At 58.6% G+C, this 13,351-nt stretch overlaps 1 protein-coding gene across 6 annotated transcripts; it reads right to left on the bottom strand.

Moving 5' to 3' along the window:
* Nucleotides 1-2,594: 2,594 nt before the first annotated feature.
* On the bottom strand, nucleotides 2,595-13,170 carry ADAM11 (ADAM metallopeptidase domain 11). 6 transcript variants are annotated; one of them, XM_085523519.1, is made up of 27 exons: nucleotides 12,983-13,170; nucleotides 11,593-11,783; nucleotides 11,315-11,391; nucleotides 11,028-11,091; nucleotides 9,969-10,054; nucleotides 9,819-9,885; nucleotides 9,688-9,736; nucleotides 9,537-9,607; nucleotides 9,091-9,165; nucleotides 8,959-9,030; nucleotides 8,510-8,667; nucleotides 8,356-8,440; nucleotides 8,163-8,253; nucleotides 8,034-8,085; nucleotides 7,497-7,596; nucleotides 7,130-7,201; nucleotides 6,966-7,058; nucleotides 6,813-6,893; nucleotides 6,466-6,516; nucleotides 6,023-6,086; nucleotides 5,856-5,955; nucleotides 5,645-5,764; nucleotides 4,894-5,062; nucleotides 4,698-4,812; nucleotides 4,517-4,607; nucleotides 4,082-4,099; nucleotides 2,595-3,785 (listed from the first exon to the last, which is right to left on the bottom strand). In XM_085523519.1, exons 1-27 carry the CDS (start codon nucleotides 13,044-13,046, stop codon nucleotides 3,770-3,772), a joined length of 2,292 nt encoding a protein of 763 aa, XP_085379645.1. In that variant the 5' UTR covers nucleotides 13,047-13,170; the 3' UTR covers nucleotides 2,595-3,769. The 6 variants fall into 6 exon arrangements, 4 of the variants coding, with proteins under 4 accessions (XP_085379645.1, XP_015740987.2, XP_085379646.1 ...); XM_015885501.3 differs by lacking the exon at nucleotides 2,595-3,785 and having other exon boundaries at nucleotides 3,840-4,099; XR_014937055.1 differs by lacking the exons at nucleotides 2,595-3,785; nucleotides 4,082-4,099; nucleotides 4,517-4,607; ... (5 more) ...; nucleotides 6,466-6,516; nucleotides 6,813-6,893 and having other exon boundaries at nucleotides 6,971-7,058; nucleotides 7,994-8,085.
* Between the last annotated feature and the right edge of the window lie 181 nt (nucleotides 13,171-13,351).

Below are 13,351 nucleotides of genomic sequence, written 5' to 3'. Positions count from 1 at the left end.
TAAGCAGCTATCCCAAAGGCCCATCGATACCCCTTGGGATCCTTCAAATATCCCATCCTGAGGTAATTGATACCCAAAATACATGGAGCCTCTGGACCAGTCACAATAGGGTGCCTTTGCCAGTTTTTACCAGTGAGGCTTATTTCGGCCTCCAATATAGTCAACTCTTGGGAACCCCCAGTCACTCCATGGATATATATTGGTTGTGTCCCTTGGTGACTTGAGGGCATTAGGGTGCATTGTGCACCAGTGTCCACCAAGGCTTTATATTTCTGTTGTTGAGGTGTGCCAGGCCACCTAATCCACACAGTCCAATATACTCTATTGTCCCTTTCCCCCCCCCCTGGCTGGGGGCAGGGCCCCTCTATTGGTTACCTTGATGGCTTGCAGCAACTGGAACTTCCTCCTTTTTGGAAGAGTTCACCTTGGTGGTTGTTTTGCGTTGTAATTCTTTCACTCGTGCCTGAAGTGCAGAAGTGGATGAATTACACCACTTCTTCATGTCCTCCCCATGATTACACAAGAAATACAACAAAGCAAAACATACGGTCTTATTGTTGTCATTTGCTTGAATACGAGAACGTCCCTTTTTTATGGTTGAGATTTTCGATGATATGGGTCAGGAGGAACTCACGTTGTTTAGCTTTCTTAATAGGTGATCGTGGAAATCCTGGTCTCCATCATCTGGTACCTCCATGGATTCATCTACATCAGGCACGTTAGCCAATTTATCAATAATATCACTTTGTGTTCCCTCCATTTTATCTAACCTTTCCACCATTTTGACAATGGCTGAAGTATAAAGATTAACTTCTGTAGTGCTTATAAATAATTCAAGCTCATGAAGTCTACCAATCAGTTCATTCACAAGGGGTTTCCTTGCCCCTTTGCCATATACTAATGCAAGTGCACTGGCATGCTTCTCTGGAGCAGCCCTTGTAAAGTCACACCACATTTGTCGTGGAACACGGACTGTCTCAGGATCATATAATTGGTTTTGGTCATTGCGGATGAAGTGGGAGCTGTATAGCATTTCCACCAGAGCACTTTCTCTCAAAAATTGGATACCTATCTCTATATCAGTCCATTTCTTTTTCTCAGGCTCCAAGTCCCGTTTAAAGGGGAATCTATCTCTTACCGCTATCAACATCCGCTTCCAGAGGGTGTAGGACTGATCTTGGCATGTGCCAATACCTCTGTCCACACGTGAGTCCCTGGAAATGCTACCCAGTTGGCGAGCTTCACTGCCATCGAGCCATGCACTGTTGGCACCATTGTCCCAACATCGAAGTAACCAAGTGACCATATGTTCTTTTGGTTGACGTGTGAAATCCTTTCTTAGATCCCAAATTTCACTCAGTTTTAAAGATCGATCCATAATTGTTGTGATACTTCGCTCGCCTCTTGCTCTATCAAGAGTCCTAGGTGTTGATGGTGGCAACTGTGTTGATGAGGCCCCCCCATTTAGAGTTCTGGGGCCAAAAAGTTCTTGCAAAGAAATACTAGGTTTTGGCTCCTCTTCTCCTATTTCCTCTGTTTCCTCCAGTTCACTCTCTTTTTTTCCTCTCTTCTAACTCCCCTGCTCTTCTAACTCCCTCCACTCTTCTAACTCCCTCTGCATTTTCTCTAACTGAGTTGAAATTCATTTTGTTTTTTGTCCTCTTACAGGGGCAACCAACATTTTATCTGGTGCCCCTGGTGGTTGATCAAGTTGGAAAACATACGGTTCAGACTTGAGGATGTTGCACTCAACCCTGAGGATGTTGTGACTGGACTGGAGGGCGTTTGTGCTCAGACTGGAGAGTGTCGTGCTCGAACTGGAGGGCGTTGTACAAGGACCGGAGGGTGCTACGATTGAACTTGAGGGTGCCGTAGTCAGCCTTGAGGTCATCATACATGGACTGGAGGGTGTCGTGCTTGAACTGGAGAGTGTCACACTCGGATTGGAGGGCGTTGTGCTTGGACTGGAGGGTGTTGTGCTCAGACTGGAGAGCGTCGAGTTTGGATTGCAGGGAGCTTTTCTCAATTCGGAGCGCCTCTCCCTCATACCAGAATGTGTCTCATTGATATAGGAGGTCTTTTCTCTCAGCTAGGAGACTCTCCTTCTCGGCCCGGAATTTCTTTTGCTTGTCCTGGAAACTCTCTCGCTCCTTTTGAACTGTCTCCTTGAGACTCTCCTTTTCAACTCTAAGACTCTCTTTCTCAGCCCTGAGACTCTCTCTCTCAGCTTCAAGAACCAGGGGAACAAGCATCCCAGTGATGGCTCCAAGGGACAGATGGGAGCAGGGGAATGAGAGGATCAATGACCCCATGGGACATGGAGACGTGGCCACAAGGGGAACAAGCATCTACATGACCCCATAGGACAGAGGAGCAGGGAACAAAGGGAACAAATGGGACCAGGGCAATGAGCATCCCAGTGACAGCAGGAGATGAGGAGGCCAAGTGGGACCAGGGGAGAGAGCATCCAATGACCCTATGGGACAAGGGACCAGGGACACAGATGGGACTAAGCGGACAGATGGGGCCAGGAGAATGGGTTCTGTCTGGCCTTAGGTGTATGAGGATATGTCTGCAGAAAAGGCAGAACCCACCAATTTTCCAATCCTTTATTGTAAATAAACCTGTGACGTTGCAGGAGGCGACGTGGGGGGGTGGGCGGATGCACCCGGTGACCCCCCAGCACGGGTGAAGCAGGCACACGAGCAGGAGGTGAGGTGTGCTGTGGGGCTGTGGGGCCCTGGGGTCAGCTCACCCCATCCCTGGGACATCCCGGAGGCACCGCAGGGCCGTAAAGCATTAAAATCATTAAGAAAAGAAAAAACAAAAACAAAAAAAACCCCTTATATTTATATATATATATATTTATAGATATGTTCACGTCCCCCAAAGTGGTGACGAGTGTTGGGACTGGAGCTCCCATGGGAGGGGGAGGGGAGGGACACTGCCACCCCATTGTGGGTGTGGGGTCCCTGCTGTGCTGCATGTCACTGTGGGGCTGCGGTGGGCCCTAAGTGCTCCGTGGTGCTGTGAGATGGATGGTGATGTGGGGTGATGTGGGGCTGTGGGGACAGGAGTGACACGTGCCACCCCCTTGTCCTGAGGGTGACATGTAGGACATGCAAAGTGCCATGAGGACCAGGGGGGCAGGAGAAAGAGCATCCCAGTTATCCTAAGGGACAAGGGGCCAGGGGAATAAAGAGGACAAATGGGACCAAGGGAATGAGCATCCCAGTGACCCCAAGGGACCAGGGAACAAGGGGACAGGGGGTGATGCTCCCCTGGGCTCACTCTGCCCCCCAGCCCCATAGGGTGACCCTGTTTTGGGGTGCACCTTTTGGGATGGGGGAGATGATGGATGGGGGGTGTCCTTGTCCCAGAACCTGGCACCCGTGGCTGTGGGACCCCACTGGTGGGGATGTTAGATGAGGGGGACAGGGATGGCCCCCAGGCCCTGCTCTGGGGGCATGGAGGGGACAACTGCTCTGGTACTGGGGGGCACTGGGGGATACTGGGGCATACTGGCCTGGTATGGGGGGTGCAGCCCCCAGAGCTGGAAGATGCTGACATGGAGTGAGGGGGAGGTCCTGACCCCCACCCCCCCCGGGGCCATGTGGGGGTGGGGGTCCTGGTGCGGCCCCCCCCGGGTACATTCATGGCGGTGCAGTGACCCCAACCCCAGAGGGCCCGGGGGGTCCGGACATTCGTGGCGGTGCAGTGGGGTGGGGGGGATCCCCCCGTGCTCTCCTCCCTCCTCGGGCGGACCCGCTCAGGTCCCCCCAGACCTGCAACACAGAAGTGAGGAGCGCTTTAGTGCAGGGGGGTGACACGAGGTATGGGATGGGGGGGGGGACACAGGGGACACCAAGCCCCAAAGAGCCCCCCCCCCACCGCCCCCTGCTGGGCTCTTTGGGGTGGGCACAGAGATGGAGACAGCACGGGGGCGGCCGGACAGACAGTGACACGGACAGACGGGCGGCGGGTCCGGCCCGGGGTGGGGGTCACCGCTGCCGCCGGACGGTGATGGTGACGAGGAGACGACGGGGTGGGGGGTTACACTCCCTGCTGCGCCGGGTCGTACCTTCCGCGGCGGATGTTCCTGGGGACAGTGGGGAGAGGACAGCGGTGTCAGCGCCCCTCGGAGCCCCCCGACCCCCGGATAAGGGGATAAGGAGGACCGAGGCAGTGAGGACCCCCATGACCTCATGGGGTAAGGGGACAAAGGGGACAAAGCATCCCAGTGACCCCAGGGGACATGGGGACATGAGGACATAGGGTCAAGGAGGACAAATCGGATCAGGGGAGTGACAGCTCCGTGACCACAGGGGACAATGGGGACAAATGGGACTGGGGGAATAACGTCCCAGTGAGCCCAGGAGGCGAGGAGACGTGACGATAAGGGGGATGAATGGGGCCAGGGGAATGAGCATCCCAGAGACCCCATGGGGACAAGGGGACATGGAGACGAGGGGAGAAATGGCACCAGGGGAATGAGCGTCGCCATGACCCCACTTACTTGAATCCCCATCCCGTGCCACCAAGGACGATGGCTGCCACCAGCACGGCCCCGGCAATGGACCCAATGATGATGTTGGTGCCACTGGGACCTGGGACAGGAGGACAGGGACGTGTGTCAGAGCTGACACGGCCGTGGGGCACCACAGGGAGCGGGGTCAGTTAATGTGCCCCCAGCAGACCCTTGTAGCGCTCCGTCTCCCCCGTGGGTTTGGGCTCAGGAATGGGGTCGTAGACGCTGCAGTCCTTCCCCGTCCACTCGGGCTGACAGATGCACTTCCCCTCATTGCTGCACACCTACGAGGGGACACGGCGTCACCCCATGTTGTCACCACATGTTGTCACCCCACATCACCCAGCCCCATCCCTGCTCCTCACCCCGTGCTCAAAGCAGATCTTCCCATCCCCGCTGCCGGGGCAGGAGCTGAAGTTGAAGGCGGTGACCGGAAGGCATTTGTGGTCCAGGCACAGCATGGCAGGGCCGCACGGCGTGCCGTCCTCCACATAGCTCAGCTCTGAGCCATCCGCCAGCTGCACGTGGCCGCCCCTATAAGTGGCAGTGGGGTGACATGGGGATGCCACCAGGTCCATGTCCCTATCCCCTATGGGGTGGCAAGGGGACACTGCCATGTCCATGTCCTCATATCCAGTGGGGTGACACGAGGACACAGCCGGGTCTATGTCCCAATCCTCAAGGTGGTGACACACTGAGGGGGTGGCAAAGGGACCCCACTGTGTCCATGTCCCCATGGAGGTGACGCACAGATCCCATTGTGTCCATGTCCCCAGGGCTGTGACACATTGACTCCACCACATCCTCATCCCCAGTGAAATGATATAGGGATAGCAAAGAGTCCTCAACAGGGTGATGCAAGGACCCAACCATGTCCATATCCCCCACCAGGGGGTAATACTGAGACCCCATGTAGATATCCCCAAGAGGGTGACACATAGGACCAAATGTGTCCTAAGGGGTGACCCCGGGCCCCACTGTGCTCACGTCCCCATCCCTCAGGCTGTGACACAAACACAGCACTGAGCCCTTGGTCCCCATTGGGGTGACATGGGGACCCTGCGGTGCCCACATCCCCATGGGGTGGCACCATGACCCCGAGGCAGCGGGTCCCACCTGCAGTCCACGTAGCGGTTCTGATGGAAGAAGGTGGTGGTGGCCACCTCCCCACTCAGCTCTCCCAGCCGCGGTGCCCCCGAGATGTTGGCGCAGAGCAGGAACCCGCACAGCACGTCCCTATGAGCAGCAGGGCGGTGACACTGGGTGACACTGGGTGACACTGGGTGACACCGGGAGGGGACGTGGGGCACTCAGTGGGGTCACTCACTGCTTGTTGCACTGCGTCCACCCCGCGCCCTCGTGCCCACAGTTGCCCCTCTCGGTGCCCTCCACGTTGAGTTTCTCGTAGCAGAAGCGCTCAGCTGAGCCTGCAGGGGGACGTGTCACACCCTGCCCCCCATGTGGGGACGTGGCTGTGGGGTTCTGGGCACTCACCGCGGCCCCATAACGCGTTGCATTGCCGGTCTCGGGTTTTACATCGCCCGCCATAGCAGCGGCCCTGGGAGAGGTTATGGGGTCATGATTGGTGCACATGGGAGTAGTTATATGGGGGCACTCATGGGAGTGGTTACAGAGTCATGGTGGCACCAATGGGAGCAGGGATAGGGTCACACCTGGCACACATAGGGCTGGTTATAAGGACATGGAGGTACCCATGGGAGTAGGAATAGGGTCATGGCTGGTACCCATGGGAGTGGTTACAAAGGCATGGTGGCACTCAGGGAAGCAGGGATAGGGTCATGGTGCCACCCATGGGAGTAGGAATAGGGTCATGGCTGCTACCCATGGTGGTAGTTATAGGGTCGTAGGGTTGGTACCCATGGGAGCGTGGCACCCACGTGATCCCATGGATGTGCCATAACTATGGTGCCACTCACCTGCTCGTTATCACAGAAGTACCCATCCAGTTTGTGGAGGTTGGGGGGACACTGGGGGCAGGAGAGGACACTTGGGATCCTGCTGTACCCCAATGACCCTTCTGTGCCCCCATAGTGCCCATAGTCCCCCACAGTCCACATAGTCCTACTGTTCCCCTACAACCCCACAGTACCACCACAGTCATTCTGTACATCCAATGACCCCACCATGCCCCCTACAGCCCTACTGTGCCCCAGTGACCCCACTGTGACTCCCAAAGCCCCATTGTGCCCCCACTGACTGCACTGTGCCCCACTGACCCCTCTGTGCCCCACTGACCCCACAGTGCCCCAATGCCCCCTCTTACCTGACTCGAGTCCCCGGTGCACGTCTCGGGGATGTCACACTCATTCACAGCCTCCCGGCAGGACACACCACGTGGTTCATACTGGGGGACAAATCCCATTTCAGGACCCGGCCCCACAGACCTCCCATTGCCCCACACCGTGCCTCATAGCACCTTGCATCCCCTACAGCACAGCCCGTCGCTGCACATGGCGTCGTGTGTCAGTGTGCACTTCTTGCAGCAGTTCCCTCCGCTCCTGGCGCACTCCTGTGGGGCAGAGCAGTGTTCAGCCCCACTCCGGCCCCATAGTTGCCCCCCATGGCCCCGATCCCGCTCACCGTCTGCGATCCACAGTCACACTCCTCTCCTGCCTCCACGAACCCATTGCCGCACTCTGGTGGGTCCAGGAGCTGTGGGGAAGAGCTGTGGGGTTGTCCCTTCCAACCCAACCATGACCCCAAGGGACTCCCCATCCCATTGATACACATTGACCCCATTGATGCCCCAGGGACTCCCCACCCCATTGATGCTTGTTGGCCCATTAATGCCTCAGGGAATCCCCATCAACTCCGTTAATCCCCCAGGGACTCCTGAACCCACTGATGCCCACTGGCCCCGTTGATGCCCCAGGGACCCCCCACCCCATTGATACCTATTGGACCACTGGTGCCCTAAGGAGCCCCCGCCCCACTGTTGCCCCATTACCTTTAGGGGTTTGTTGAAGAGGCAGCTGCCCCCGCCGTCCTGCAGGAACTGGTTGTACTCATCAATGCTGCAGCGGGAGAACTTCTGCGGCAGGTAGTACCTGTGGGGGGACACGCTGACACCGGGTGGCACCTCCAGGGGTGACCATGTGGGGCATCGCTTACCACATATCCCATTAACCCCCCCATATCCCAGCCTCCCCCCAGTGACCCCGCTGTGTTCCCACAGCCCTGCTGTTCCCCAGTGATCCCACTATTCCCCCAATGACCTCATTGTGACTCTACAACCCCACAGTGCCAACACGGCCTCACTGTGCCCCACTGACCCCAATGTGCCCTCCACCATCCAGCTGTGCCCCACTGACCCCACTGTACCCCCACTGACCCCACCATGCTCACGATGACCCCTCTGCACCCACATCCCCCCCTCCCCCGTGCCCCCAATGACCCCACTGTGCCCTCCACCACCCCACTGTGGGAGCACCCCACGGATGGCACCTCCTGGGGTGGCCGTGTGCCACGTGGGGACAGCGCTCACCCCGTGTCCTCCATGATGCAGCCCAGCCACACATCGGGGCAGCGGCAGTCCCCTATGGGATGGCAGAGCACTGCGGTGCCAAGGAGGGGACATTGTCCCCATGGGTGCCACCCCTGTCCCCATTGCTACCTGCCGATGTGCGGTGCTTGTTCCACATCATGCCCACATTCTGACCCAAAGTCTGCGCCAGCGTCACCGCCATGGCCGCCATGTTGCCATACTGCAATGGGGACAGTTTGGTCATTATGGGATCTCCAGTGGGGACAATGTTGTCACCATGGGGTCCCATGCCCTCCATCCATCCTACACCCACATCACCCACCTCATTGACCCCGCCAGCGCGCCCGGCTGAGCAGATACCCCCAACGAAGGCGGTACCACTGCGGCTGCTCTGGAAGGTGCGTCCCCTGCAAGGGATGGGGCAAATGGGGATGTGGGCATGTGGCCATGGGGTGGGCTCCCGGCCCCATGCTCACGAGAAGAGGTGGACAGCGTCGCTGTGCTCCTCACGCCGGTGCCGCATGAACTCATTGAGGATCCCCATTGAGTCCTCCTCCATGCGGATGCGGTCCCCTGCAGCCCACGTCTCCATGGCCACCAGCACGATGCGGGTGTTGAGCTGCTCCTTGTAGATCTGCAATAGGGTGACCATGGGGTGCTATGGGGCACAGTGGGGCACAATGCACCATGGGGGTGGCAATAGGGTACACCATGCCATGTGGATGGTAGTAGAGAACAACGTGCCATGGGGACGGCAGTGGGGCATGATGGGGTACAATGGGGCACAACGCACATTGGGGCAAATCTCACAGTGAGATGGTTGTGGGGTACAACGCGCCATGGGAGCAGCACCACAGACAGCACCACACTCAGCACCCTATAGATGGACCCGCAGTCCCCACCCCATGGATGGACCCACACTCACCATGTCAGCCAGGTTGACCACAGACTTGGCGAAGTTGCTGGTGAGCACCACGGATCTGCGGAGCTGTAGGAACTTTGGGGAGCAGAGGGTGGGCGGCTGCCCCATTGCCATCCCCCTGCCCCACATCCCTACCAGCTGATGGTCGTTCACCACGGCCAGCTCGATGTACTTGGTCTCACTGTGCACCGTGTGCTGCGCCCGACGCACCTGCGGGTGGGGACGGAGGTGGGCAGTGCCCATGGGGATGTATGGGGTAAGGAGTGGGGTTTGGGTTTCATGGCTGTGAGCCCTATTTCATGGCTGTGAGCCCCATAGTCTGCCCCTGTACCCAGCCCCATGTCTCCAACTCTATGCTGATGTAGCCATCCCCACTCTCCTGTCCCCAGCCCCATATCCTCTGTACCCGACCCCATGACCTTGTCCTCAGCACTGTATCCCTGTCCCCAACCCTGTGCTCCTGTCTCTGTTCCTTACTCCATATCTTTGTCCTGTGTCCTTCTCCCCAACCCCACACCTCTGTCTCGAGCCCTATATCCCTGTCCCCAGCCCCATGTCCTCCCCATGTTCCCACCACTCACCTGCCTCCGCCGCCGCCGCAGCCTGGCTGAGCTGCCCAAGCTGTACTGCCCCATGGCACCCAGCATGCAGCCTGCAGGGAATGGGGACAGTGGGATCGGGGCACTGGGCACACTGGGGATGCCATACACAGTGCCAGAGCACAGTGCTTACCTGGCTGGGCACAGCTTGGGGTGCGCTGGATGAGATGTGGTTGGAGACCCTATTGCAGGGAGAGTCATGGGTGTTCCATGTCCCCATGTCTTTAGTGGGAAAACTGAGGCAGGGTGAGGGTCCCCACTCACCTCCCCGTGCTCGGTGCCCTCCTGTGGCTCAATCAGGAATAAATCCCGTCCATCTGAGAAGACCCCACTGCAAAGGAAGCCCCCAAAGGTTGTGCCCACAGCCCTGCTCTGTCAGCACAGCTCTGACATGGGGTTGGGGTCAATACTCACTGTAGCCCCTGGCAGCTGGAGAGCGCTGCAAAGGAGCGGGGCTGCCCGCGAACCCGGCCCTGGTAGTAGCAGTGCTCACCCACAGCCTAAGAGAGGGGACAGGGCTGAGCCCAGGGGGCACTGCTGTGTGCTGTGGGGAGGCACAGCATGGGACAACATGGCACAACATGGCACAGCACAGCATTGTAGGGCACAACTTAACATGTCAGATGTCACAACATGGCATGGTATGGCACAACACGTCACAACATGACACAACATGGCACCATGTGGCATAGCACAGCATAGCGTGGTATGGCACAACATGGCACAGCATGGCATGGTAGGGCCCAACTTATCACAACATATCACGTCACAACATGGCACAGTGTGGCACAACACAGCACAGCATGGTATGGCACAGAGCAATGTGGTACTACATGGCACAACATGGCAAAACTCAGCATGGCACAGCATGGCGTGGTAGGACACAGCATATCACAACATGGCACAACATGGCACAATATGGCACAACATGACACAACATGGCAAAATATGGCACAACATGACACAATATGGCACAACATGACAGAACATGGCACAACACGGCACAATATGGCACGACATGATACAATATGGCACGACATGGCACAACATGGAACAACATGACACAACATGACACAACATGGCAAAATATGGCACAACATGACACAATATGGCACAACATGACAGAACATGGCACAATATGGCACAACATGGAACAACATGGAACAACATGACACAACATGGCACGACATGACACAATATGGCACGACATGACAGAACATGGCACAACACGGCACAATATGACACAATATGGCACAACATGACACAACACGGCACAATATGGCATAACATGGCACAACATGGCACAGCATGGCACAACATGGCACAACATGGCACAACATGGCACGACATGGCACAACATGGCACAGCATGACACAACATGGCACAGCATGGCACAATATGGCACAATATGGCACAGCATGGCACAACATGGCATGGCATAACATGGCACAGCACGGCATGGCACAGTCTCACCGTGCTGCTGCTGTTCTGCCCGGTGCCGAGGTGCCGTTCCACATAGTGCGAGGCGAGGAGGTGGCTGTGGGGACAGCAGTGGGGTGAGGACAGTGGGGGCCGCCCTGCCACCTTCACCCCACTGTGTGCCATGCACTGCACTCCAGCCATTGGGAACCCAGCCCAAAGGGACACCGCAATGCCACAACCTCTGTGCCCTGTCTGCATTGAGGAGGGCTCCCACCCAGCCCCATAGCGATGCCCCATAGCAGGCATCACCCCACAGAAAGGCTCATGTGGACACTCACTGGTTGAGCTCCAGGTCCAGGATGAAGGCTGACCCAAAGGCACGCACCATGAAGCTGACCTGTGCCAGATGCACCCCCTGCAAGAGACTGGGGTCGGTGCTGGATGCACGGGGCCACCCCAAAGCGTGGCTCGGTGGCACGTGGCACAGCACCGGATCCATCTCCCCAGCACTGAGTGGGGGCCGTTCATTATTCATGAGCCGTGTACTTGCACGTGCACCTCCGGAGCTGAGCTTTAATAGGAACCCATTAGGGTGATGGGAACGCCGTGCACTTACGGGGCCGCCTCCTGTTCCAGACTCATTCCGGACTCTGGTGTCCAGCTGATGCTTTGGGACCTCTCCACCTGCGCTGTGCCCCACCAACCTGCTGGGGTGGGTGACCTCGGACAAAGCCCGTCCCTCTGGCCAGACGGACCGCGGGAGCCTCCGCTGCGGGGCACCGGTCTGTGGGGTGGCACCTGTGGGGCCTGAGGGCCAGAGTGGGGATTGGTGGTGGGACTCGTGTGTTGGGTACCCCAAGGTCAGCAGTTGGATCCTCCATGGTCAAGAGTTGGGTGCCCCATGGATGTGGGTTGGGTGCCCCATGGATATGGGTTGGGTTCCATGTAGGCACACACTGGATGCCCCATGGTTAAGGCTGTAGGGTCCCAATGGATGTGGAGGGACTGCGATGAGGACACATCCTGGGGGGACCAGGGAGACATGGAGAGGCAGCACCAGGGATGCATCTGGAGGGACATGGGGTGGTGGGGACCTGGTGGATGTGGAGGGGACTCAGTGGGGACATGCTCTAGGGGGGACCTGAGGCCATGGGGACACAGAAGGATTTCAATGGGGATGTTGTTGCTGGGGGGACTCAAGGCCATGCTGAGTCCCTGAAGGGACACCTGGGGGACACAGAGGGGCTGTGATGGGGACATGTCCTGGGTAGATGTGATGCCACGGGGACCTGGGAAGCACAAGGGGCTGCAGTAGGGATATATCCTGTGGCATCCAAGGCCACGCTGCATGCTAAAGGGACACCTGGGGGACATGGAGGGGCTGCAATGGGGACATGTTCTACGAGGACCCAAAGGAACCTGGGGATCTGGGGGACACGGAGGGGACCCAATGGGGACGTGTCCTGGAGGGGAGCTGAGGCCATGGGCACCTGGGGCACTGCAAAGGGATCCGTCCTGGGGAACCCAAGGCCATGCTGCATTCCCAAAGGGACATCTGGGGACCCAGGGCACACAGAGGGGCTGCAATGGGGACTTAGGGCCTTCTACATATAAATATAAAGGGGACACCTGGGGACCTGGGGGACATGGAGGGGCTGAAACGTGGACACATCCTGGGGCTCCCAAGGTGATGGGGACACGGAGGGGCTGCGATGGGGACACGTCCTGGGGGGACCCAAGGCCGTGCTGCATCATGAAGGGGACACCCGGGGCACGGAGGGGCCGCAGTGAGGATGAGTCCTGCGGGGGTCCCGGGGTGGGGGCTCAGCATCGCGGCGCTGCGTCCCAGGGGACACCCAGGGGACACGCGGGGAGCGCACACGGGGGCGGTGCGGTACCGCAGCATCCAAACACCGCAGCGGTGGGGCCGGAGGGTCCGGGGTTGGGGGGGGGGGGGGTGGTCAGGAGGAGACGGGGATGGAGCGGAGGGGAGCGGGGGGACCTACCTGCTCTCGGGGTCAGCGACAGCAGCGCGGCCAGCAGCCACCCCCAGCCCCGCAGCGCGCTCATCGCTCCCGCATCATCCGCCCCTCCGCCCCCCGGGGCCGGGGATGGAGCGGAGCGGTGCGGAGGGGCCGCCCCCACCACCCGCACAGCGCTGCACCGCACCGGCCCCGTCCGCAGCACCGCCCCTCCCCCCCCCCCCCCCATTTCCTTCTCCCCCCTCCCCCGGCGGCTGCGGATGCGGCGGTGCAGCGGAGCCGCCCCCGGCGGTAACGGGGTGCCCCACTTTGAGGGGATGCTGCGGGGAAACGCAGCATTTTGGGGCGGTTTGGGGGTAAATGATGGATTCCCGCAGAGCTGCGGGGCCACAC

This window comes from Coturnix japonica, chromosome 24 (assembly GCF_054131305.1).
Source record: "Coturnix japonica strain WE chromosome 24, WE-NBRP24, whole genome shotgun sequence".
Taxonomy (NCBI): Eukaryota; Metazoa; Chordata; class Aves; order Galliformes; family Phasianidae; genus Coturnix; species Coturnix japonica.
This window is presented reverse-complemented; position numbering and strand designations above follow the sequence as displayed.